This window comes from Merops nubicus, unplaced genomic scaffold (genome assembly GCF_000691845.1).
Source record: "Merops nubicus isolate BGI_N331 unplaced genomic scaffold, ASM69184v1 scaffold8070, whole genome shotgun sequence".
Lineage (NCBI taxonomy): Eukaryota > Metazoa > Chordata > Aves > Coraciiformes > Meropidae > Merops > Merops nubicus.
Genome location: NW_008584753.1, coordinates 10,011 through 37,508, shown reverse-complemented (window position 1 = coordinate 37,508; position 27,498 = coordinate 10,011). Strand labels below are relative to the sequence as shown.

The following is a 27,498-nucleotide window of genomic DNA, read 5'->3' as shown; positions in this document are numbered from 1 at the left end:
CAGGAATGTACAGAAGATGTCAGATGAAGAATAGTATTTTTTCCTTTATTTGTAGAAAGTGGTTCCTATTCAAAATCAAGACTTGCTCCATTTTTGAGGTCTTTAGGTACAGATTTTAAACTCTTTATTACATTGTTTATACTGGAAATTTTAGCTTACTATTTGGTCAAAACAACTGTTTGTTCTTATCTATGTTGCCCTCTTCTCCTCCTCCCTTTCTTCCCCCAGCCCTCCAAAAAATGGAACAGGGGGATGGGACTCCTGGTCATCTCTTGCTTGTAAAAGCTCAAGAAAGTAAAGCCGATTAGATAAATTTCATTCGCTGCAGAACTGGAAGGGAGGCTTTATGTTAGTCTGGTATTAACAGAAAAGGAAAATTGGGGGGTGGGGAACTGCACTGGATTATGAGTCAGCATATGATGAATAGAGCACTGTAGAGCTTGTGGGGTGACCAGTGATTTTGCCACACTTCTGAAGTTCTTCCATTAGCTGGGGGATCCCACATGTGCAGTTTTCTGCAGCCTTTGCAGCAATTGCCTCCTTTGCTGTTGTGCTTCTATAGTCATGTTTTATACAGTGCAATAAGATAACCCCTTCTCACTACTTCTGAATCATCCTTAAACCTCATTCTTTGTCTCTGAACAACCTTTTCAAAAAGTTGGTGGGAGAGTGGGAAGGCATTCTTGGATCTGTGCGTAATCAATACTGTCTGCTAATCAGTTGGCTGAATCATTTTCTTGTAATGAACTATGATATCACACCTAAATTCTCATGCCACTCTTCAGTTCAGATTTTTCTCATTTTCGGTGTTTTTTACTTTTCTAAGGTTGTTTTACAACAGTAGCTTGCGTAAGCTGCTGGCAGGACATAACATGTTGGAAAGGCTACCGGATCGGCTGGAGCGAATGCAAGTGGAGGTCCTGGATGTGCAACATAACCAGCTCCTTGAACTGCCTTCTAACCTGCTTTTGAAAGCAGACAGGTCAGTATAAAGCAATTTGATCTTGTCTTGCGTGTGAGGAACCTCGCTTGGTGTGTTACTTCCTAGCTGAAAGGGTGATCTGAGGTCCCCCTAATTTGAAAGCTGCCAAGGCTTGTGTGGTAAGAACAGATGTCTGCCCAGCTGACCAACACGCATCATTTTTTTCCTGGTTTTGTTCCCTTATATGGTTGCTTCTTTTTCTAGCACCTACTTCTTGAAATCTATCTGTAAAGTGAAGGACATGCTATTTTCTACTGTGTACACTGAGATGGGTTAGTGGCAGTTTCTTTAAATACATATTTCTTAGGCTTGTTTGATGGAGTGTGAAAGCTTTTTTTTTTCTCCCTTCAGTCAGAGGCTAGAACTTATTTATACCTGTCAAACAAAATAAAATCTGTGCATAAGGCTGTCAGAATAACTGAGTTATTCCCCTGTCCTTGCTTTGTGAAATTTTCTTTATGATTTTAAAATGTTTGTCACTAATTTAGCTGGTGGCACCACTTGATCTGTTTTATAGATTTTTATTTTTTTTATGTTGCTGTTTCTTTAGTGTCAGTCTTCATAATTGTCCTGTACTCAAACACATAGTGTAAAGTGGTTGTGACTGAAATAAGGGAGGTTGGAAGTATAGTCTGGGGGTAGTGGATGGGCTCGTCCTGCTTGATGTCAGTGTTCCTTGCACCTCTGTGCTTCCACATAGAGTCATGGAATTTCTGAGTGCTCAACCCATGCATCATTTAGCAGGCAGTAAGATTGTGTGCTGTGGGGTTTTATTTCTGATCCTAGCTGTGACAAAAGGAGCACGTTTGCTCCTGGATTTCTCAGGAGGTGGTGAGCCAAAAGTAGTGGTGATCTCACTGCCACAGCTCCTCATCAAATTAAGAGTATTGTGGAGCCTCTACTTTTATACTGTTCATTCTGTCATAAACCTCTGGTTACATTTCATGGGTTTCACAGGACAATCAGGTTAATTGTTGAGATGGTTTCTAAATAAACTCTTGTCTTACTCTTGAACGGTAAAGTTCTGAGGAATTTATCATTTAAATTAAAAATTCTCTTTCAAAAGGAAAACTTTATTACAGAACAGGGTTTTGATTCTGGAAAGTGATTATGACATTTTATCCTTTATTTGCTTTAAAGAACCTTTAATTTGTGTGCTTTTATTTGTTTTATTGTTAACACTATTACACACCTGTCCAGCTGCAAGCCTGTGCAGAGTACCATCTTTGGACTTCCCTGATTATCAGAAAAGTTATTCTGATGTTAATTTATTGTTTCAGTTGAGACTTTGTGTAGTCAATGCATTGAAACTTAGCAATGTTGCTACTGTAAAAATTGCAATTAGCTGTCAAATTTCTGTTTGGAAGTGGTGATATTAATAGCTTGTTCATGTAGCAAGGATCTTTCACATAAGCAACTGTAACTGTCTTGTGGATGACTTTTCAAACCGTTGTGCATTTGAGATTGTATAAACTTCAGACACAAAACCTTGTAAAAATCTTTTTTTACAGGAAGTTGTGAAATTAGTTCAAAACCCCCCTCCCCAAACTATTTACGGATCCCAAGCTGAAATTCCTATCTGTTAATTTGGAAAGGAACGAAGCCTTTAAGTTTTAAAGCTACTGGACTCTATGAAAACGAAGAGAGAAGTAAATAATTCTGTGAAATTTCATTAAAAGACAAGTTGTAGGTCTGTGTAGATGAGTGCAATTTTGGCAGTGAGAGAACCTGGGTTTTTTGTATGGCAACTCATCTTTTTAAATGGAGCTACAAAACTGTAGACTTTCTTTTTTTTTGTGATGCCAAAATGAACAAGTGCAGGCTAAAACCAAGACTGGGGGTAGATTTCCAGAAGTTTGCCAGAAGTGTGCTGGGAAGTGGTAGAATTAAGAAATATATTGAATAACAGTTTTAAGTGGCTGATTAAAGCTTGGATGTTTTTCCTTTCTTCAGCTTCGATGTTCTGCAGTTTTCAAGCAGTACTGGGCACATGTGTTCGAAGTCTTATATGGGTATTAACAGAGTCATGTCCCATTGCAGGAGATAACCAGAGCTTACCCACTCTGGCATGTCCCTTGCTCGTGATGATGATATAAGCAGTTGGCTTGGGTGGGTTTTTTTCCCTTGTTCCCTGCCCCATCACTGGTTTAGATGACTTGGCTTGCAAATTACTTTTCCGTGCTAGTGCTCCTATGACTGCTGCAGAAGTGATAATTGAAGGAGAACAGCAGTACAGATTAGTGCACAATGCCCAAGCTGTGGGTTTGGAATGGCCTACAGGGAACATCTTTCTTTTTGTTTTGTTTTCAAATGTTTGCATCTGTCAGCAGCTAAGTGTCAACAGAAATGGGTCTGGGCAAGGGAAAGGTGTTCAGAGGTTTGTTTTAGTTTGGTTTAAAAAGATAAAATGCTTCTTTTCTTCAGGCTTTCCCTGGGAAGCACAATCTGTGCTGCCAGACGTGCCAAGAGAACTGGGTTTCCTGAGTGGTCTGCCATGATCTCTACCCAGCATGTAATATTGGACAAATCACTTTACCTTGCAGAACCTTTATCTCTCCATGAAGTGACTCACCTTTTGCAGCCTTGAAAAGATTGCTTTGTTTTTTTTTGGAAGGGTACTTGGGTCTGTGCAACTGCCAGATGATATCTTGTCTGGTTATGAAGTCTCATGCTGTGAATTATAAACACTTTCTCCTTCTCAGTCCTGAATATTTGACGAAGTGGGTGTGAAGTGCCTTGGGCAAACTTGAGCACAAGCACTGATGGGCTTTGACAACTAGAACATCTGAGAAAGGGAGAGAAATAGGTGCATTTGTGCAAAAACACTGGAAGACCTCTGTTTTCTTCATGGAAGTATGAACAGATATTGTTCTTCTGCCTTAAGATTTCAAAAAACAGTGAAAAGGTGTGATTCTCTGCTGAAGAGTATACTTTAGGGATATTTTGTTGGTCTGCATTTTAATTTTCTATTTTAAACTGTCACTTAAGGAGAAATTGAGGACTAGCCTGTGAAACATTTCTCTGACCAAGGCAGAGCTTGGTTCTGGTTATTGCACTGAAAGTATGCACATCTTGATCGTGTTAGCAAGGATTTCTTCTGTAGGGTTGGGTTTTTCTTGGCAAGATGAACGCCACAGAGGCAGCAAGATAATACCTTTGTTTCTCATTACCAGATGCTGCAAAAATGGAGAATTTGTGGAAATGCAAGGGCTGGTAGGGAGAACTCCTAAGCTGTGTACTGAACCTTTTCTCGTGCACCTGCTTTTTTTCCTGCAGCCTTTCACTTCTGTCTACTGCTTCCTCAGTTGTTACACCTTTCCTGCTCTTGCTCTGTCTAATTCTTGTACAGGCTTTTTAATGTGGGTTGTTTTGTTGTCTTTTTTTGGGGGGAGGGTAGGGTGCCTCAGCTGGGATGGACAACCAGACAAGGGAATAACTGGAATCACAGAATGGCTTAGGTCGGAAGGGACCCTAGAGATCATCCAGCATAACCTCCCTGCCGTGGGCAGGAACACCTCTCAACTAGACTGGGTTGCTCAGGGCCTCACCTAACCTGGCCTTAAACACCTCCAGGGAGGGGCATCCACAGCCTCTCTGGGCAATCTAGTCCAGAGTCTTGCCACCCTCGTACCGAAGAACTTCTTCCTCAGATCTAGTCCAAACCCTCTCTCCTTCAGTTTAAAACCATTTCCCCTTGTCCTGTCACTGCACACTCTTGTGAAAAGTCCCTCTCCAGCCTTCCTGGAGGTTCCCTTCAGGTTTTGGAAGGCAGTTATCAAGGCCCCCTGGAGTCATCTCTTCTCCAGGCTGATCAATCCCAGTGCCCTCAGCCTTTCCTCATAGCAGAGATGCTCCAGCCTCTGGATTGTCTGCGGCCTTCCTCTGGACTCATTCCAACAGATCTGTGTCCCTTTTATGGTGGGGACACCAGAACTGGATGCAGTATTCAAGGTGAGGACTCAGAAGAACAGAGTAAAAGGGAAGAATCACCTCTCTCGATCTGCTGGCCACACTTCTTTTGATGCATCCCAGGCTGCAGTTGGTGTTCTGAGCTGCATGAGCGCACTGCCGGCTCATGTTGAGCCTCAGGTTATTGGATACCATGCTGTTGTCATGCCTATGACATGGGGGCTGGGCTAGTGTTTTTTGGGAGAGGGTCAGGGGGTCATGCCACCGTAGCAGTTCAGAGCTGATGTGGTCTATCCCTCATCTCACTTGCTTTATATATTGTTTTGTTACTGTTTTTACTGTTTTTAATTGCTCCTTTTGCATTGTTGTATTAAATTCTCCTTATCTCAGCCCATGGGGTTTTGTTTTTTTCTCCCTTTTCTCCTTCCCGTTGCGAGGTTGAGTGAGCAGCCATGTGGTGCTGAGCTCCTGGCTGGGTCTAAACCACAACGCACACACACTGTTGTGGCAGAAATGCTTGACTGTTTGTTTCTTTGCTGGTAGGTTAGGGTTTGTAAACAGATATGGTAGAAACTGGGGAAATACCAGTTAATGAAACATCTGAAGATAGGTTAGAAACTAAGAGGTGAGGATACAAGCACGAGGTAAGTGTTTTTTTTTGGCAGTCATCAACAGGAAGGGGAATTGCTTTAATGTTTCTGCCTTTTTTCAATGGAGAAGAAATACTCTTGCACAGGCTGGCAAAACTGCCTTTTTTTTTTTTTCCTTGATTTTTTTTTTTTTCTCCTTGATTTTTTTTTTCCGCCCCCAGACACACTTATCTTACAGGATTCTTTCTCACACACCTGCTATCACAATCATAAGTTGTCAAATTAGACAATCAAAAATTGTGAGCATGTCTTTGCAAAAAGGACTGAAGAAGAAATTTTGTATTTTGATTGTTCTGTGCTGATGGAGATCTTGGGGCACAGGACAAACTGGAGATCTTGATTTCTCTGTATATGCTCTTTTTGCAGTTTCAGTATTCTTTCCAACCCTTATCAGTACTTTCAGGCTAAGCAGATTGTTTTTGATTTGCTGCTGCTTCACTATTGGATACAGTTGTCTGTGTTGGTCCTTATATTGTTGAACATTCCTAAGTTTTTTTGAGGACTTGCATTTTTCAGTGATGGCTGTGTCCTACTAGCAAGGCAAGTTTGCCAAGCTGCCTCAGAAAATGGTGAGGACTTGGGAGATGCTGCATGCTCACAATTGTCTATATTCAGCTTTTGTGTGTGCTAGAGGTAGACATTGATGTTAAAAAAATTTTGAACCTTTTGCAGTTTTCAGTAGAAGATTTTCTTCCTTTGCTTTTGCAAATTCAAACTGAGGTCAGAATCCTCTGAGTTTAAACAAAGGATGGATGTGACTGTGTTTTAGGTCTATTTTGTTGAATTAGGTCCATGTCCTTGATTCTAGCCTGATCTTTGGGATGTTTTATTTATTTATTTATTTTTATTTTGTCTCTTGGAGAAGTTAAATCCAGCAAGAGATTGTACTTTAATACCCCATAAAACTAAAGGTGACATAGTCCAGCCAGAGATCAATGTTCTTTTATTACTCAGGAGAATTTGCACCTTGTCAAAGCTGAGGAATTCTGGCATCTCCCTGCCAGTGCTTTCATTTCTCACTTAATTTCTTCACTCTTTTAGTACCTGTTAATTCATGCTCTCATTATATTATACTCTGGTATGTGCACAGGCTGCTTGAATTCAGGTTTTTGTGATGCTGTACTTTTTTCATGAGCTTGTGGTATAACGTGTGGGTGGAATTGGAAACAATTAATTTTGGACTGAGCTTTAGTACTTGACATTCCACTTCCATCTGATAAGCAATATGAGTGGGATATCTTCAAGGAGCATGATTCAGTTTAAGTCCATCTACAGGAGAGATGGGAACAGTTGTGCCCCAGTAAATTTCCACTCCACTGGAGGGCATTTATAAGATGTGACTTCTAAGGTAGTAGCTGGAGTATTGCATGAGGATTAAGAAACAGGGGTGTGGAAATAACTTGGAGGAAGACTTGTATATTAAAAGACTGTGAGAGAAAACCTGATGGGCAAGTATGGATTTTTCTTCACACACACCCCCCCCTCTTTTTTGGACATAAGATTATAGCACAGAATTGACAAAGCTGTGACAGTTGCAGTCTACTGGTTCATTCTGTTCTCTGCCCAGTGAACTGGTTTATCCCCTCTTTTTTTAAAATTCAGATAATATATTTAAAACATTATCTTTTCAGAATGTTTATCACTTTAATGTAACAGCTGGTCAAAGGGAACATGGAACATGTAAATCACCGTTGTATTCTTTTCTAAAAAGTTGCTTTAATTCTAATGATGTTGCCTACAGGTAAGAGATCAGTATGTGACTATCCTGAACCTGACTGTTGAGTGCTACCCCTTTTGTACTGAGTGGTACAAAAGGTGTTGTGGCTTTAATCAAAGTGCCTGTTTTTGTGGTGAGAGAAGACTAGCATGCATATTAGATTGAGGTTGCCAGAGTTGTTGAGGCTCTACAGAGGGACCTGGACAGGCTGAATTGATGGGCCCAGGCCAATGGGATGAGGTTCAACACGGACAAGTGCTGGGTCCTGCACTTGGGCCACAAAAACCCCAGGCAGTGCTATAGGCTTGGAGAAGAGTGCCTGTGAAGCTGCCCAGCAGAAAAGGTCCTAAGGGTGTTGGTTGACAGCCAGCTGAACAGGAGTCAGCAATTTGCCCAAGTGGCCAAGAAGGCCAACAGCATCCTGGCTTGTATCAGAAACAGTGTGGCCAGCAGGACTAGGGAAGTGATTGTCCTCCTGTACTTGGCACTGGTGAGGCCACACCTCGCGTTCTGGGTTCAGTCTTGGGCCCCTGACTACAAGGACACTGAGGTGCTGGAGCAGGCCCAGAGAAGGGTAATGAAGCTGGCGAAGGGTCTAGAGCACAAGTCTTATGAGGAGCAGCTGATGGAACTGGGGTTGTTTGGTCTGGAAAAAAATTCTCCACAGAAAGGGTTGGAAAGCACTAGAACAGGCTGCCTAAGGAAGTGGTGGAGTTACTATTTCTGGAGGAATTTAAAAGGCATGTAGAAGTGGTGCTTAGGGACACAGTTTAGTGGTGACCTGGCATTGCTGGGTTACTGTTTAGACCTGATGATCTTAAAGGTCCTTTCCAACCAGAATTATCCTGTGATTCTGCTTTAGCAATAGGTGTGCTTGCTGGTGTTTGAGTACAGAATTATTGATGTGGTATGCTTCAGTTTGATTATTAAACTTTGAAGGAGCTTAACATATTTTTAATTTATAGCTAAAGGGTGAAATTGAGTGGCATCTTTTTAGAATAAATGAATAAATAAAAAACCCTTTCAACTGCTTATTCACATCTCTGTATTAATTCTTCCCCTCCTCCTATCCTCCTCTGGAGTTTTACCACCTTTGTGAATAATGCATGAGCCTGAGGATTAAACTGTGTCTCCGAAGTGGACCTCTCTGTGTAAAACAGCTAACCTCATTTCAGTTCTGTGCAGTGCTGTGAGAGTTTTGCTTCTAATGGAAGTAGTGGGGGGGTTTCAGTCCTTTGGCATTCCATGTGACTCCTCTGTACCACGTCTGACTCTCAGTTGCTGTTGAGCAAGTTTCAACCAGCTGCGACTCTTGCAAATCAGTTTCATTCATTAATACACTTTCAGTTTTTTATCACTTTCTCTTCAGATCAATGTCAGGAGTGCACCTACCTTTTCTGTCCTGATCAGTGGCTTTATAGGCTTCAGCCAGCTTATTTCTGAGTCTTGTTTCCTGAATACAACTTTGCCCATTGCAGCTGCCCATTCCTGTTAGTTGGTGGGAGCAGTACAGCCTGGTTTGAACGTGGTCACAGCAGACTGGTAGGCACACACTTCTGTATTGCAAGTTCTCTTAGGCAGCCTTTTCTGAAAAGCAGAGAAAGGAAGAGAGAGGTCTTATTTCTGTTGTAAAGGCACAGTCATGCCAGAGTTAGTTATTAAAGGATAAATAGCCTTATTTCTCTATTTCTTTGGAATTGTTTGTGTGAATTCTATCCCTCAAGATGCCTATAGTTTATATTACTCCAGTGCTGCTGTGATCACCAAACTGCCCTAAAGAAACATGAATCCTTTGTCCCCAGGTCTTGATGGGAGTGAGTAAGCAGTGCCTGTACCACAGCGGGTCTTTTTCCCATCCTGGAAACAGCCTCCTGAGGGAGAAAGAATAACTTCATTTTGGTGCTTCTTCAGTCCTTGCTGCTTGTGGTGGGACTGCAGAAAATGTTGATAAGGGCTTCTGCTTTGGGGTGTAGGGGAAGGGCACTCAGGAGCTACGGAGAGATATGGCTGTCTTGCTTCATACATCAGCAAGCAAGTACATGAATTTTAAAATTTAATTTACTGTTAGCACTGTCTCCCTTTAAAATCTAAAAGGCACCTTACTGCTTGATCTTGGGCTGGTGGTGTTGTGATTGGTGCGTCTTTAGTTATGCAAATATTCAAACAGTACTTTTTCATAGTTTATAGTTACTTTCAGGCATGCAAGTTCAAACAAAATACTGTCTGTACCCTACCCAGCACTTAAAATACTGAAAAATTGGCTGACGTTTTTACCAGTGACTTCTTTAGTCTCTTGAAAGGCATCTATACTCTCATGATTCATTGGTGATTAATTCAGAATTCATTTTTACGTGGAATGAATATGGAAATTATGTGGTTTGTTATTGCTCTTATCTGTAGGTACATCTGTAGTAATGTTGGAGGTACTGAGGTCCTGGTAGGGAATGAGGGATTTTGACATACTTGTTCTGCTGATGTTTTGTTTGTACAAATGTGTTCATTTAAAAATGTAATCAGAAGCTTTATTCATACAATGCTAGGCTTCTGGTCTTTGTATCTGTTGTTCTGAACTTGTTGCTTTTGACCTTTGCTTTTTAACTTGAAAAAAATTAGTTATTTTCTTTATACTTCTAGACAAAACCTTCAGGATGTTTCACTGAACTCCCTTATGCAACTTGTCTTTGCAGCCTGAGATTTCTTAATGCCTCTGCCAACAAACTGGAAATGCTTCCTCCAGCCACTCTTTCTGAAGAAACCCATAGCATCTTGCAGGAATTGTATTTGACCAATAACAACCTCACAGATAAATGTGTACCCTTGTTAACAGGCCATCCACACCTGAAAATCTTGCACATGGCTTACAATCGCCTACAGAGCTTCCCTGCCAGGTAAGGAACTGGTTTTGTTGCCTTTGACCCACTGGTGGTGGGTGGGCATCAGGAAACATTTTCACAGTGAGAGCTAAGTTGTGCAGAAACGTGGTGGCACCTGCTGTATTTTGACTGTAGTGTTACTGCAGTGGATGGATTCATCCTCTGTGCACTCTTGCATGTGGCTGCCACATCTTGCCTCACCCAGATAAGTGAATGCTACACACTAGTTGGTGTGTTTTGATTATGCTTGAAACTCTTTTCAACTGAATTTATTCAGCATAGCCATAACACGCTTTTGAAGTCAAGCAAGGGATTCTTCCATTTTCCCTGGCTTCATCACTTTGCTTACACCTGGTAGGCTTTTCCTTACAAGATACCTGTGAGCATGGCAGTCTGGAAATGTCCTCTAGAAGTGGACTTAAGTCCACTAAGGAAAAATCCTCTCAGTCAGGAGATGCTGCCTTAGCAGCAATTCCTGTACTTTGAATTCACTCTGTTTTAATCAGAAGTCTTTCAAGTGTAAGATGTGCTGTAAAGCTGGTGGGTAACCTTGGAGAAGAGATGCCAGCAAATAAAGGAAGAAACATCTCAGTCCTTTTGTGCTTTTCTGAGCGTTCTGGGCTTCCACACCACGGGGAAGGGAGGCAGGTGAATTAGGGGGAAGGGTTGAGTGGGATGCTAGAAGGTGGAGGTGAATAATGGGGAAGAAGTGAGAAACTAGAGTTGAAAAAAAGGGGAAGAAAGGAGGAAAAAGAGTGAAAGTGAGCTGGGGGGATGAAAGCAAAACAAGTCATTTGAAAAGTGGCATTAACAAAACATTGACAGAAGCACACATTTTGTTCCACAGCTGTTAGCATCTGATGTGAAGAGAGGTGGCAGACACTGCTGTGAACAAGGTTCAAAGTCTGTGATTTTATTTTCTTAAAATAATGAAAACCACTACTCTTATCACCACTTCAAAATACAATGTCTGCGTATCAAAAGGAAAATTCTCAAACTTTTGTTTTCATAGCAAAATGGCCAAGCTGGAAGAGTTGGAGGAAATTGATATTAGTGGGAACAAACTGAAAGCCATTCCAACAACCATCATGAACTGTAGACGGATGCATACAGTAATTGCTCACTCCAACTGCATCGAAGTCTTCCCAGAAGTCATGCAGCTTTCTGAAATAAAGGTAGGAAACAAATGTGCTTTGGAAGAAGTGAGTATAATGCAACTTTACCAATTCTATTATCCCCTCAGGTTTCTCATTGCTGCAGGATAGTATATTCTTAGAGATTACAGAGATCTGTCAGCTGCTTTCTCTTCTGAGGTCATATGCAAAATATTCACCCCTGTGCTGCCTCAGAGCAAAATGGAGGAAGAGCCTCAAAATGTGATTTTTACACTCAACTTCCCTGGATCCTATCTTCTCTGCCAGATAAATGTTAATTGTCTCCCTGTGATAGCCTGTTATGATATGACTTAAGTATTTGGCAAGAGCTCTGCATGATTAACTCTTGTTACCTTGTCAGTTGGTTAGTTGTGTAGGAATAGATTTTGTTTAGAGCGCATGTTAAAAACTGCTGAAGCTGCAAGTAGGATAGGCTTTGGGGACAGGGATAAATTCCAGGAGTGCAGCATTTGAGTGTTCAGGCAAGCTACTTTCATTTTCCTAATTGCAGTCATATTTTGTACAACTAGGAATGCTTAATTTGTCTCTTGTATTTGATTCCAAAAGTAATGCTGTACTTGTTTTTGGGGAATGCATTGTTTGCTTGACTTCAGTGAAGAGCACTACTACTTACCTTGAATTGAGTGAATTGAGTTCCTATGTCTTGGCTGTGAATTGTATTCCTACTTCTTGCCAGGCTATAATGCAGAATATTTTGCGCTGTGTGGTGTTTCTGCTGGCCAGAGCTGGAAGACAGTTAACGGGCAGCATACAAATCTTGTGATACAGCAGAAAATCTCTCACTCTGCAGGGCTGAGAACTTATTACCTGTTTGTGGACTCGGAACAACTTGAGTGTCCTTCAGGTGCTCTGTGAAGTCAAAAGGCTAAGTTCCCAGACTGTCGTGTGTGCCTCAGTGGCTGGGGTCAGGCAGAGCAGCAGGAGCAATAATTCTGTTGGACAACAAGTATATGTAAAGATGAGCTTTGTGGTTTTAGCCAGGAAATCTCAAACAAACTTGTGGGTTTTTGAATACTCCTCCCTCTTTGGAACAATGGCTAGAGGAAATGGAGGGCTATTTAGGATCAGTCAGAAGCAGAGCCTTTTTTCTTAGAGGAAGAGTTGGGGTGGAGGAGCAAGGCTCTGCGGTGTAAACATTTAAAATATGGGGGTGGTGTTAACCAAAAAAAAAAAAAAGTAGTAAACACACTGATGGGGACCAGTCCACTTTTTAGTTTTGCTCGTGCATTTTGGTGACAGTTGAATGTTTTAGAAAAGCTCCAGTATTTAAAGTGCTAATGGGCCACAACACTTAGCTGAAACACGCTTTTGGAAGACCTGGCAATTTGATCCTGCTGGTTCCCTATGGTTATTTAGGTTCTTTTTAGCAGCAGAAAGGGGCATGGGCATCACTAACTGTTTTGGGACTGCAGGGATAGCGTGTGTGACTTCCTCAAAGAAGGCACAATGCTCTAGGACTCCACCTTGGTGGAAAAAAAATGCCTGGCCAGTACTCAAGCCTGGCTTTCACTTACGTGAGATGAGTTTATACAGTTGCCAAATGGGAAAGTTCCTTGTTGAGCATATTGGGTTCTTCTGGCCTCTTGATGATTTCTTTAGGTCAGGGCTAGAGCATTGCAGCTTGCATTAAAATAATTCATGAGGAAGTTTGGGTCATTTAGGGAGGGTGCTTTCTTGCATGCCTGGGGAGTACAATAAGGACTAAACATGAGTATGTAAAAAGTGGCTCTTAGACTGTTCTTCAAAAAGTACAAATAAAATCTAAGAAATCCTAACCTGATAAATAAGCTGTCTTCATTCTTGCCTAGGGACCAAGGGATCTGCTGTAGAGTTTTGCATATGGGACATTTAATGAGAACAATAAAATTATTTAACAGATTCTTCTTTTTTTTTGGTACTTGTTATTCCAGCATGCTCTTCCATAAAATTTGTAATGGCATTGAGGTGTTGAACACAGCAAGGCCTGCTGGCAGCTGCTTTTATCTGCAAGTAATTACTGGCTCTCTAGAAGCAGCAAGGAGTTGTGTGGAAGAAAAAAAGCTTACTGGAATAACTGTTCTGTTAAGCCGTCTGCTATTTTATTTGCGTGACAGATTTAAATGCTAATTTTCTTATCAGGTTTAGATAGCACCAAACAGTTAGTTTGATATAGATAATAAGGCCTCCATATTAAACAACCTCAGGGTTCAAGATTTGGGTCAGAAATTCATTATTTGCATTCCATGTATTTAATAAAATGTTAGGAGTTGTTTCTTTTCCAGATTTTGCTAGGTTATCTTACGCCTTCTTCCAGCCCAGGGCCCCATTTCTTTGAATACACCTACAAAAATGGAAGTGTCTTACTTCTGTCAATGGAAATTAAATAATGGTCACAACGTGCGGCTAGGAAGAGCTTCCCCCCAGCCCTTTCAGCTTTCTGTTTTATTAAAGTTTTTGAAGTCTTTCTCTTTTTGCAGGCTTTAAGTAGAAAATGATCAGTAGAACTTAATCTTTCTGAAATGTGTGGGTAGTTCTTCTACCCTCTGCTAAATACCAGCATGTTCTATCCTCTCAAATTTACTGTTTTTCTTTCATTTTTTTCATGCATGCTACACTGGTGGTCCTGTAATAGGGTGTGGGGAGTTTTTGTTCTAAAATGCTGCATTTTTCCTTGTGTATTAACTTTCATCCAGATATGCAGCTTTAAACAGTGTTTGTTCAGGGATTTTGTCATTCTAGTGCACTTGTTCTAGCTAATTTGTGTGTAGCTGGTGGATAGCCAGCAAGTTTCTCTGCTGGCTTGTATCACATTTTTTCTGAATATTTAAGCTTTTTTTTTTTTTTCACTAATTTTATTGTCTTGGTATTTAAATGCTAGTCCATCTAAGATAACGTGAATTAAAACTGTTTAAAACTGCTCCAATATTTTTTTTCCCCAACTGCTGCATCTCTCCTCCACATGCATTCATAACTCTGCTTATTTTGATATCCCTCAGTAAATAATGAATTCCTGAGAGCCTGCCCATACTCAAACAGGTTTAAACTGACTTTGGAGGAGGGACTGCTATGTCAGTGGCTTAGAAGCTCAAGCTGTATTTTATCTCAATTTCCTTTATCTATTAAAAGACTGGTTTAATCAGTAACATTTTTTCTTAAATGCTTGAAAACACATGGACCATCTTTGTCTTTGTGAAGAGCAGACAGAACTTATTAGTTTTGTAAAAAGATGATACATAGCCAGAAATGGGAATGAAGGGAACATGTGTCTAGGTGTCCCAGGCATCTGGTAAGATAGCTAAATGCATATGAATTTCTTTGGTAAGAGCCACTTACTTAAGTGAGTGGTGTTAGTTCTTTATTGTTCATGAAGCATGCATCAATACAATTAATCAAAATTTTGCAGATCTTGATTACAGCTGAATTCTCTTGCTTATTTGCTTTCCTTTTACAGTGTGTGGACCTAAGCTGCAATGAACTGAGTGAAGTCACATTGCCTGAAAACCTGCCTCCAAAACTACAAGAGCTGGATCTGACTGGAAATCCCAGATTAGCCTTGGATCACAAAACCCTAGAACTGTTGAAGTAAGTTACCTCACAGAGTAGGGAAGGGGGCAGAATGACTCCTGTTCCTAGGATGTGACAACCACAAAACAAGGAGGTGTAAAGCTCTCTAAAGGACTACAGCTCTCTGGAAGACTCACACCCCTCGCTCTGCTTGCAGCAAAGCTAGTTCCCTTGCTTTGAGACCCTCTGTTTCCTTCCTGTCTGTTTCCTGTCCTAGAACTTATGGGTCATCCATAACAGAAGTTTGTGAAGTGTTTTGTGTGTTCTTATTCAGTGTGTTGGGGAACTGCTGCACTAAACCAGATTATCTGTGGGTAGTGGTCCTGCCTTTAGCTTTTCTTACGTTCTGAATGGAACTGCACAAACTCCGAGTTTCCTTCTAACTCTGATGATTAAATGTTGAGTGATTCCAAGAAGGGAATCACTTTAATAAAGACAGGTCCTACTTGTCATAGAAGAAGGTCATGCTAGTGAAGATGACCAGCTTAGATGTTGATGGAAAGGCTGTGGCTGTTGATGACCAGTCACAAGTGGTCTTCTCCAGGGATCAGTATTTGGGCCAGTTCTGTATCCTATCTTTGTCAGTTATCTTGGTAAGGGGATTGAGGCACACCCTTGGTAAGTTTTCAGATGACACCATGTGGAGGAGGACTGCTGATCTGCTTGAGAGTAGGAAGGCACTACAGAGGGACCTCTGGACAGGCTGGATGGATGGGCCAAGGCCAATGGTATGACCTTCCAGAAGGCCAAGTGCCAGGTCCTACACTTGAATCACAACAACCGCATGCAACACCACCAGCCTGGGGAAGAGTCACTGCAAAGCTGCCCAGCGGAAAAGGGCGTGGGGGATTCTGGTTGACAGGAGACTGAACAGGAGCCAGCAACATGCCCAAGTGACCGAGAAGGCCAACAGCATCCTGGCTTCTATCGGGGTGTAGCCAGCAGGATGAGGGAAGTAATCAACCATCCTGTACTCGGCACCGGTGGGGCTGCGCCTGGAATACTGTGTTCAGTCTTGGTCCTGTGCCTACAAAAAGGACACTGAGGTGCTGGAGCATGTCCAGAGAAGGTTAATGAAGCTGGTGAAGGGCCTAGAGCACAAGTCTTACGAGGAGCAGCTGATGGAATGGCGTTTTTAAGCTTGGAGAAAAGGAGGCTGTAGGGAGACCTTATCACTCTCTACAACTACCTGAAAGGAGGTTGTAGCGAGGTGGGGGCCGGTTCTCTCACATGCAATCAACAGGACAAGAAGAAATGGCTTCAAGTTGTTCCAGTGAGGTTTAGACTGGACATCAAGAAAAATTTCTGCACCAAGCAGATTATCAAGCATTGGAACAGGCTGCCCAGGGAAATGGTGGAGTCACCATCCCTGGAGGTATTCAAAGGACTTGTAGATGTGACACTTAGGGACGTTGTTTAGTGATGGACTTGGCAGTGAATCAGGTTAGACTTGACTAAGCAGCCGTAGCTTACTAGTTAGCCTTGATGATCTCAAAGATCTTTTCCAGCCAAAACGATTCTGTGATTCTATGATTTATTTTTTAAGGATTCAGCAGTCTCTTTGTGGTGTTTGCTTTTAAATGGTTAAGGCTAAGTCACTGGAGTAATAAACCTCAGCTGTTGTGCCAGCAAGGGAAACTTATGGCATGAGTTTGCTTTTAGCTTGAATCAGCAGATTTAATCAAATTGAAATGGAAATTTGAATAATGATGAGTTTTCACCAGTAAAAACAAGTCCATGTTCTGCAGCAAACCTGGAGGAAGGAGGAGGAGAAGGGGTGTTCTTCTGTTTTAAGAGCTGCTTTGTTGTATACAGGAAACTTTCCTGAAGGAACAAGGTGTAAAATTGCTCTGGTTCATGGCAGGGCGAAAATACATATGTGCATATATATTTTTTTATATATATAAAACAAAGCTAATTGAATTGTTGAAACTTAAAGTGAAAGGTCAGCTTTCCTTGTCCATATTTTCTGCTGGGTTACACACAAGCTAATCTATCACCACTTCAGTATTCAGGCATCGTACCCTATAGCAGAATTGTACATTTTTGAGTCCTAAGTAGTAGAAGAGTAGTGTGGCCCAGTTGCTGGCCATATTGTCCTTTGATTCACAGAAAACTTTTTGTTGCTTTTCCGCGTTTTGGTGTTTGTGTGGGGTTTTTTTTGGTTTGTTTGTTTGTTTTTTAAACAAATTACTCTTAATACCTCAGGTCTGTTTTCTTCTTTAATACTCGTTAGCCACAGTCATGTGTTCCAGGCCTCCTGAAGAGCTTTTTAGTGACTGTACTAATATACTACAGTGACTTCAATGGTATGCTGCTATAATTGACTGTGAGGGAGGAGGTGGTCCTTTCACTTGTTTTTGTGGCAGCACAAAAACGCTTGTGCAGTTGGTACTTTTTATATCTTTTTTTTCTGCATGTGAAAGCCAGCTCTCCATCTGTGCCCTGGCAGGATTCAAGTAGGTAGTGGGTTAATATGTATTCATAGTGCTGGTGAGAAGAAGAGTCCTGTCACACATGCTTTTTTAATACGTATGGAGATCTTAAAGGAGGCTTGCGTGCTTAGGAGGAAGTTGTCAAGCGATTTGCTGGATGCAAGAATTTTCGGTAGCAATTTAAAAAAAAAAAAAAAAAAATGGTGCTACTCTGATTTTTGGGAAAAGAGCACCTAGTTCAATTGTAACAGTCATTTTAAATTAGGGGGAAAATAAACCATGCTGTCCATAAGCCTTAGCCCATGCTCCCTGCATAGCTTATGCTTCTGGATATCATTCCTTTCCAGGCACATGGTTTATTTGTAGTGCTGTCACTGAGGAAAACTGAAAGCAAGCACTGAGGTAGCTTTTTTTCATGACTACGGTGAAGCCTTGAGATAGCTCTGGGTCCTTGATTTGCCCTGGAACTGGGGGCCAGTCAACTCAGTTAAAAAAGAAACAAACAGAAAAGCATTTTTGATCCAGGTTCCTCTGCCCTGAAGGATAAGTGCCTGTATGAGAAGTCTGGAAAGAAAGTGTGTTGGCTTGTGTGTGTAGTGTTTTGCAGGTGCAGATGGAATTAAAATCTCTGCTACTTTAGAAGAAATCCAGGTTTCCAGTTTGATTTGGGGTCAAGCAATCTTTTCTAATGCTCATGGCAAGATGTTTGCCTCATTTGTCACACAGAGGGCTGCAAAACCAAGGGCTTAAAACACTAGTGTCTCCAACATTATTTATGTAATTTGTTTGCTTTGAAGCTGCCCTTGCTGATGTGCATCCTGGGTATTAGCATAAAAAGAAATCAGGGTGGATGTGACAGCACTTCGTGTTACTTGCGGAAGGCTGTTCAATGCTGAAAAGATTTGTGTGTTCAGGTCAGGGAGGAGTTTGGACAGAGAAAAATGAATGCTCGGAGTGAACAGTTAGACCCTTCTGATTGTGTCCTTTTATGATTTGTTTGGTTCATGAAAGGTTTGTGTGCCCTTGAAGTGTCGGGAGCTTGTGGGGAGCTTGCTTTCCCTGCCTTTGGAAGAAAGCTGTAGGGAGCAGGGAGGAGGTCAGCTCTCCCCAGCAAAGCAGGGCTCTGAAGAGAAGGGTGTAGAGAGGGAGGGCTGGGCCCTTTAAGTCTGCTGCACTGTGTGAGAGATTTGAAATTCAGGCTAAAGGCTATGTTGGTAGTAAATTGGAGCGTAGAGGATCAAGGGCCTAAGCAAAAACTGAACTGCACACTTGGGGAAGGCAGAATGGCTCCCCTGGCTGGTGAAAAACTTGCCATGTATTCCTACCAGGGTGGTTAGGTTTGAAACAAATAGCCCAGCAATGAGGGCAGGGAAGGAGAAGCCAGCTAAGCCAAACAGTGTAGCTGACACCCTAGTAGAGGGAGTTTACTTTTACTCAGTTATTTACTGCTTTTTTGTTCTTTGTACAGACACACAAAAATAATGACTTTGGATGTCCCGCTTAATTTTCTTCTGTTAAATGGATTACTAAGAACTGGGAGGGAAAAAAGGTGTTCTCTTTGCATTTTAAGCTGGATTATGTCAACATTTCAATCCGTTGCACCTTTTCCCTTTCCTTTCTCTTTGCAGCAATATCCGTTGCTTCAAGATCGACCAGCCCTTGGCCAGTGACGGTTCGGGAGCCCCGGCGGTGTGGAGCCACGGTTACACAGAGGCCTCGGGCGTTAAGAACAAGTATGGCCTGGCGTGTCTTGCCTTACAGGGGCATCCTGGCAGCAGAGTGCCTCTGTGCTTATACAGAGAAATCCTTTTCTCAGTGACAGTTTTGGGGACATTTTGGGCCTCACAAAGGCAGAGGCCATGCCGTGACTGTATATTTGTATATTGGGCCCCTGCCTGGGTCTCCACGTCGGCCTTTGTTGGGGAAGTTGCTAAGATACAAGTGTAACCGACACATTTTGTCTGTGCAGGATTCCCGTACGTGTGAAATATCTGAGTGTTGGAAAGCATTTTCCTCTTTGCAAAGCTTCTTTATCTTCAGTCAAAGGATGTTTACCAAGTAAATCAGAGAAACTAAAGGAAGAGGCAGAACAGCCAAAACTCTGAATATTCATAGTGTGCAGGGCTCCTGTGACTAAGGCAGCACTTGACAAATAATGTACCAAGAATCTGCTATTCTGTGTTACTGGCAATGTGATGAATCTTTCTTTGTTCCTTAAATACCTTTTTAGAAATCTTTGGCTACCCAGGTTTCCGTAGCAAGTGCCAACAAGCTTTTACTTACTTGTTAACTCATTTAACATAACCCGGTCATCAGCATGTTAAATGACAAGGATGGCTTTTGGAGGAGCAAGTGCAGTTTAAACTGACGTTGTTTGATATACTTTTCCCCCTATTTCTACAATAAGGGACTTGTTCATATGCTGAAAAGGACAAAGAATCCTTAAGACTTGGCTTCTATTACTGGTACAGTTCTCTCAACATTCTGGAACTACTGATGGGCCTGACTCTTCTCCACAGCTCAGAAAGCAGTCCTGAAATGCTTGTGAGCAGAGGTGGCTAAAAGTAGTTCTTGGACCAGACCACATCCCTCTGGTAGAAATGATGTGGTAAGAAACTAGTAGTGGGTAAGAATCTTGATGTTCTCCTGCTTTGTTTTTTTCACCAGGCTATGTGTGGCAGCACTTTCAGCCAATAACTTCTGTGACAACCGGGAGGCACTTTATGGTGTTTTCGACGGTGACCGTAACGTGGAAGTGCCATATCTGCTGCAGTGCACAATGAGTGACATCTTAGCAGAAGAGCTGCAGAAAACAAAAAATGAGGAGGAATACATGATCAACACTTTCATCATTATGCAAAGGCGAGTCTTTGATCTGAAGCCTTTTTTACTTTGTATATGCTTACTGGGCACTTTGTTCATTTTCAGGTCAGACACTTGCTCTTTTCTTGCTTCAAAAAATGCCAGAGGGGAAGAAAAAAACCTGGTATCTAGCTGTGACTTCTTTTATTGCTTGTCTTGTGGATATTCCTCTCTGTTCCTTTCAGGTGTGGGGAGATAAACCCCAACACCTCCCTACCCAAACAAAAAAAACTACCCACCTACCTACCTTTAAAGCTACTAAATGCTCATGACTAGGTGGCAGGTTGAGGTTTACTCTTTTCTGGTATATTCTCTAAGTCTGAGGGTTCACAATTGGCCATAACCAGGTCAGTGGTATGAATCTTGTGATCATCTTTTAAACTTCCTTACTACTCCTGACTGCAAAGGCTGGCCTAATCCTTTCTGTTTCTCTGTACCAGTTCAGTTTACTTAAGGTTACACAAATACTTAAAACGTGTAGTTTGACTCCTTAGAAATGTCTGTGCCCTGTCATCCCTTTGGCCTTGAATAGTGTTTGGGCAGGACCCATCCAAGAAGACAGTTTTACGATAGTTGTGAGTGTGATAGTAGCTCTGTATAGTGGTTTGGAAATGTGCATGCTTGCTCTTATTGACAGAAGAAATTGTGCCTGAGGAGACACCAGGGGAAGGACGACTATGAAGGGAATTGAACAAAGGAGAACAAAGAGGCCAGGGCAAAAGGAGAAGGCAAATAAGGAGCTTAGAGACTGAGAAAATGGATCAAGTTAAAAGTAGCATTGTGTATCATTCAGTTGCTGTACCTTTGGAAATGAAAAATACTGAAGTTCCGGTACTGGGAAAAATATGGAAGCAGTAGGATGGTATTGAAGCTTACAAACAGAAGAGAGAAAATGCAAAAATGCTTCCTTCCCATAGTAGCTTATAACAATGCCTCAGGCCGGAAGCTGAGAAAGTGATTGCCTTATACTTAAAATATTTTAAAAATAACACATTTTAATATCAAGAGTACTTATTAAGTGGTTTTGCTTACTCCTAATGCATTTGCATGGAAATATGACATTCCTACAAAAAGCTGCTATTTTTTTTGCTCTCAAGTCAAAATAAGCTAACTAACCCTTCTTTGGAGAACCAAAAATAGTATTAATTCAGGTTGAATTTAACTATTCATTGAGGATTCCTAGAGGCTATATGCCATACTTCTGAAGTGTTTTTTGAAAAATAAAATAAAAAAGCACATTGGAGCTTGGTTATAAACGCATTTGTGTGTTCTCCCCTCAGGATTTTGACTCGAGTTCTTGCCAGCTATACCTAGCTTTAATATAAATTTTATTAACCTTTGTAATTAGCTTTCTAATTACTGTAATTCCAAATTACTACAGGAGAAGGCCGTGATAAAAAAGATACTGGCACAGATGGATGGTTTTTCACAGTCTAGTACTGAAATTAATTTACTTTCTAATGACAGGGTTCTGAAAACTTCAGTTTATCCAGAGTTTGTTTTTTTTTCCCCCCACTATGACTCCTGCTAAAACAGCGGGCTTAAATATTTCTAAGACCCTGTTTAATGGGTTAGTAACTGACGGGGTAAGTGAGCAGTCTGCCTTCTTACAGTGGAGTTAACAGCCAGTATGCTTTTCTTTGGTTATCATTTGATGCTTTTAAAAGCATTATTCTGAAGACCTCTCAAAACAGTGAATGCCTGTCTTCTGGCTTTGCTCAGAACCAGAGGTTTTCATGGTTAGACTTCTTATTTTTGTAATCAGATCTGTATCTTCAGAAGCCAAAGAGCCAGCTGGATAATATGAACGCCCTTTGTAAGCTCTACTTGAACTCTTGTAATAGTCCTCGGTACTTACTTCTGCTTCTCTTTATCTGCCGTTTAAAATAGATGTATTTTAAGATGTAGGGGTAGACAACTGTGCAACTCTAAAAACTGCAAAGATGTTTTTTTGTTGTTCTAAAATTGATCACATCTGAGTATCTGCATGTGTTAATAACACGCTGCCTGAGAGTTGCGTGTGACTGTCCCTGCAGTGCTGCTGTAGTGTCAGAGTCTTCAGAGGAGACTTTTGTTTCTGTCCCAGTGATCCAATGGAGTCAATGCCCAGAATCCTTGTGCTTGCAGAACAGCAACTGCCTCTCCATAGAACCCCTAACACTTGCTTTCCAATTAAAGAACATGTTTTGTTTAAATTCCAGGAAACTTGGAACAGCTGGACAGAAACTTGGAGGCTCTGCTGTCCTTTGCCATATAAAACATGATCCCATGGACCCTGGTGGATGCTTTACATTAACCTCAGCAAACGTGGGGAAGTGCCAAACGATTCTCTGCCGGAATGGGAAACCTCTGCCTTTGTCCAGGTGTTATGTCATGAGTTGTGAAGAAGAGCTGAAGAGGATCAAGCAGCACAAGGCCATTATCACAGAGGTCAGCAAACAGTGACTGTTGCAGCTTCCTTGGAGAGTATTTGCATAGCAGTGCGTGAAGTTACATGCTGATTTTGGTAACCTCTAAGAGGCAGTGTTAATGGTTTGGGTTCTAGAGCTGCATTTTCCTTTCAAGGTGATTCATATCATGCAATGAAGTTGCTTTTCCATTCCACTGCCACACTGGAGTTTGGTTAGCTTCAGAGAGTGAGCAATTGTGAGCTTTTTGCATTGGAGCAGGATAGCAGACGCCTTCCTTGTAATGGGGAGAGGTGTTGCTGAGTTAGACCTGTTGTGAAGCACCTCTCCAATTGAAAAGGAGGAGTGGGCAGAGCACCAGGAGCACTGCTCTCCTTCCCTTAGGAGACTGCTTGCTCCTGGCAGGCTCACTGTGCTGTGTGAGCTCCTGCATTCCCAGAGCTGCCCTTTGACAGGCTCTCTTGAAGAGTGCACTTGTCCAAAATTCAAAATTCACCCTGGGTTCACCTGAAACATGAGAGAGGAGAAAACTATTTGTTCCATTCTTGAACACTTGAAGCCACTGCTGTCAGTTTTGCTTTGCCTTGTGTGACATATGTATAGGAACAGATAAATATTGAGTACTCCTAGTCATGGAGGACAGGGCAGAAAACTCCCTGCTGTATGCCTGTGAGCAGGGTGTGTGTGTGTGTCTAGAATAAGTCATGTGCCTATTGATCGTGCTAGGGAGAGGTGATGAGAGAGCTCAAACGTGACAAGTTGGAAGGGAGTCACTCCAACATATAGTGTGCATCACTGAGGTGATGTTCTGTAAAGGAAAAGGGAATTTTCTGTGCCAGATCTTAATATTCACTCATTGATTTCATGTATGTTGATGGTCTGTCACTGCTGTCAGCCTTCTAATGGACAAGTTAACAAGCCAACAAGAGTTTTTGGGTTTTTTTTCCTCCTGAGTGATTTTAAAGGGGAAGACTTTTTTAGTCTTGGTTCAGTTCTTTGTGGTTATCTGCTTTATAATAACCACTGCAGTCATCATCTGAACCAAATGAATGTAAATCCTCACTTTTGTTGTTCTTTTTGAACATGCAGCTGTTGGGATGCAGCTATTGCAGCAGGCTGACAGATAGCTAGGCTTGCTGTTTCAGGCCCTTGCTCTGCTTATTCTGGAAGCTTGCATTCTAAGCAGGGTAGGATCCTGGGATTTGGACATGCACGTGATTTACGTTTTAAATACATGAATTTTTACTGCTTTTTTCCCTTCAGATATGACTCCTCCTCCTCTTGGAAGTGTCATACCTAAGTGGAAACATAGTAATTAGTTGGAGCCATATAAAAGATTTCACTACAGCTCAGCTGACTGAGAAATGCAGACTTCTCTGCTGCATTTGACTCATATGCTTCATTTAAAGTTGGTGGGTTTTTTTTAATGAACTTTTGTTTTTGAAGTGGCGAGCCAAGATGAAACCTATGATTGTTAGAGCTGCAAGAGAAGCATCATAATCTGCCCCATATCAAAAGGAGCTGTGTGGCTTTGTGCTGTTTAAAGCCAGGTGGAGGAGGGATAAGTCTGACTCACGGGTAAAACATTAATCCATTTGGCTCTCGCAGCTGCAGAAGGAAAATAGACGGCTCTTTGTTGTAAACTTCAGCTTTTTTGGTCTGTGCATAGGTGATGCTAATGACAAATCAGTAGGGTGTAGGAGGCGTGGTGCAGGATGGCAAACCAGCCATTGCCGTGCTCCCATCCCAGCTCTGTCACCTTGCAAGTCACTCTGCTTTACTGTCTTCTTGTCTGCAAACGGGGTCCTGCAAAGCAGCCGTCGGTGAAGCGCAGGGAGGTGCAGGTGCTGAGTATCCTCACCTTTGTCTCCGCTTTCCTGTCCTTTCTAATTTCAGGATGGCAAAGTGAACGGTGTGACAGATTCAACAAGAATCTTGGGGTACACCTTCCTTCACCCAAGCGTGGTGCCGCGTCCCCACGTCCAGTCCATCACCTTAACGCCGCAAGACGAGTTCTTCATTCTGGGCAGCAAGGGGCTGTGGGACAGCCTCTCCATGGAGGAGGCCGTGGAGGCCGTCAGGAACGTGCCCGACGCGCTGGCGGCTGCCAAGAAGCTTTGCACTTTGGCCCAGAGCTACGGCTGCAACGACAGCATCAGTGCTGTCGTGGTTCAGCTCAACGTGACGGAGGACAGCTTCTGCTGCTGCGAGCTTAATGGGGTCCCACCCCCGAGCCCGGGCATCTTCCCCCAGTCTGTCAACGTGGTCATCAAGGACAGGCCGACGGATGCGCTCGGGATGCCGTCCTCGAGCAGCGGCATGGCTTCGGAGATCAGCAGCGAGATCTCCACCTCTGAAATGAGCAGCGAGGTGGGCTCCACGGCCTCCGACGAGCCCCCCCAGGGGGTGATGAACGAGAGCAGCCCGGCCTACCCCGGGGAGCAGCGCTGCATGCTGCACCCCGTCTGCCTGTCCAACTCCTTCCAGCGGCAGCTCTCCAGCGCCACCTTCTCCAGCGCCTTCTCCGACAACGGCCTGGACAGCGACGACGAGGAGCCCATCGAGGGGGTGTTCACCAACGGCAGCCGCGTGGAGGTGGAGGTGGACATCCACTGCGGCCGAGGCAAGGAGAAGCAGCTTCTCCACGTGCCGGTGGAAGCCAGCGACGAAGGGATCGTCATTAGTGCCAACGAAGAGGAGCCCAGCCTCCCCAGGAGGGCTGAGAATTCCGCCACGGGCACGATAGGGCGCCGGCGGGGCAACGGTTCCGTGGCGCCCCAGGAGAGGAGCCACAACTTGATTGAAGTCGCGACAGATGCGCCGCTCAGAAAAACGGGGGGCTACTTCGCTGCCCCCGCACAGCCCGATCCGGACGACCAGTTCATCATCCCACCAGAGCTTGAAGAGGAAGTCAAGGAGATAATGAAGCAGCATCAGGAGCAGCAGCAGCAGCGACAATATCCAATGGACCACCTGGCAGACTATTATGATACGCCACTATGACCCACTCTGCTGCTCAGAGATCAACCGACAAACAGGGAGACTTGAGCACGGGACCCAGCGGGCTCACATTACAGCAGGGGTTTTCCTTATCTTTTTCCTTTATTTACTTCCTTTTCCTTATCCTACCACTACAGATAGCTGCAGCTTTTCAGATTGTTAGGTTTAATATTGACTTTCTTCTAGAGACGCTTGACTGGTAAAGTTTAAAATAGTTAATCTTCCCTTAACATATCAAGTGTAAAAACAAAACAAACAAAAAAAACCCCAACAACAAACAAACAAAAAAACACACACACAAAAGGTTTAATATATTGCTGAGAAACAGATGATGATGTAATATTTTTTAAAATGGATTGTTTTGTTTGAAAAGCAGGGCAGTAGCCAGTGCTAAATGATTTAAGTAATATTGTAATACTGTATTTCTTTGAGAGAAAAGGCATTTTTTGGTCTTGAAAATGATAGACATTTGTAGAATATGGAGACTAACTCCTAGGAGTTGCTTTACTCTTTCAGGTGACTTAAGTCACTGAGATTCACTAATTTTCTCTGAGAGAACAGTTGATTGAGAAATTCCTGTAAATAGCTCAATGTTGTATAGTGATGCTTACATGTTTTGTAGCCTTGGCATTAAGGAGACAAGCTGAAAAATCGACCTTTTTTCTTAAGTGACTCTTTGGACCATGGTCACTGAGCGTAACTGACTGAGTGGCTGTATATAAATTAGCTAGAACTGAGATGACATAGACCATTTAAAGAAAACCACTTTTTCCTCTGGTCTCTCTTTCCTTACTTTTACAGACAGTTTTTTTCCGTGTTCTTTACTGCTGCCACAACCAGCATGATTGTATAGAGCTCATGTGGTGTAGAACATTTACATACTGAGAGTTATATTAAAGCTGAATGCACAAATGAACATGTCATAGTTTTTGTTACAATAAATATGAAATTTACACCTGATGTCTGCTGTTGTCTGAATAGCTGAGCAGCGGCTTCAAACAGGAGATTGCTGCATCAGTGTGCTGCTCAATTTAAACCAAGGAGCACTGAAACTTTTCCAGTTTGATCACATTTTTATACTAACTGCAGAAGCTCATGTGTACTTTTAGAATTTAATGGCCATGCAAAATGGCCTTTAAAAGATAGAAAACAACTGTCTGAAGAACTTACCTGTTTCTTCTTTTTCTTTCTGAGTACTAATTCAGCACGATTGATTTGCCATTTGCCACAGTATTGACAATGCCAGAAGACTGAAGAGGAGCATTGCTCTGGCTCTGTCCCACTGGGACTGAGTAACTGAAGATAGAAATTATGAAGGATAATGTGGGGCTAAGGAAGGGGAGAAAGAAGGCATTAAATATGGAGAGAAGAGGGAAAAATAGAAGGTAGAAAAGTGACCTCAAAGCTACCTACATAAACTTAGATTTGCTCAAATGTGTCGAATGAACCTGAGTTCAAAGGCAGTTTGACTTCAGTAGCAAAAAGATACTTCTTTTGTGATTCCTGTGGGAAAGGAGCAACACACTATTTTCAGTATTGCCTCCAACCAACTACTCTTTTTTACTTGTCACTCTAAAAAGCTAAATTACTGTGTGGTCATGACAGTCTCTTGCTCCTGCTTGACCTTTGGTCTGCATTTTGGGAGAGAACTGTGGTAACACGCTGTTGTCCTTATTCTGATCTAGGGTGAAACAGCCAAGTTAGAACAGGATTGCTGTTAACAAGAGACTTTGAGTTTCTTTTCCTTAAATAATAACAGCAGAGAAGCAAACATGAAAAACTTGGCTTGGTAAATGTTTATAGCTCTGTCTACTGTAGATCTAGAAGACTGGAATTTGGGTTTAAAAATATCTCTAAAGAAAGCATATTAAATAATGTATTTAAACAACCATAGTTTGAGGTTTATTGGCTAGTAACTCTTGGGCATTCTTTGGTAAACGTTTT

At 42.2% G+C, this 27,498-nt stretch overlaps 1 protein-coding gene across 1 annotated transcript; it reads left to right on the top strand.

Annotated features, from left to right (window-relative positions):
- Nucleotides 1-826: 826 nt before the first annotated feature.
- Nucleotides 827-25,557, top strand: LOC103777653 (PH domain leucine-rich repeat-containing protein phosphatase 1-like; the record flags this gene model as incomplete). The annotated part of the gene is made up of 8 exons (XM_008945215.1): nucleotides 827-982; nucleotides 9,946-10,146; nucleotides 11,144-11,306; nucleotides 14,737-14,867; nucleotides 18,913-19,017; nucleotides 19,952-20,146; nucleotides 22,348-22,576; nucleotides 24,451-25,557. Coding segments are annotated over 8 exons (2,287 nt in total), but the record flags the coding sequence as incomplete, so codon positions are not given.
- Between the last annotated feature and the right edge of the window lie 1,941 nt (nucleotides 25,558-27,498).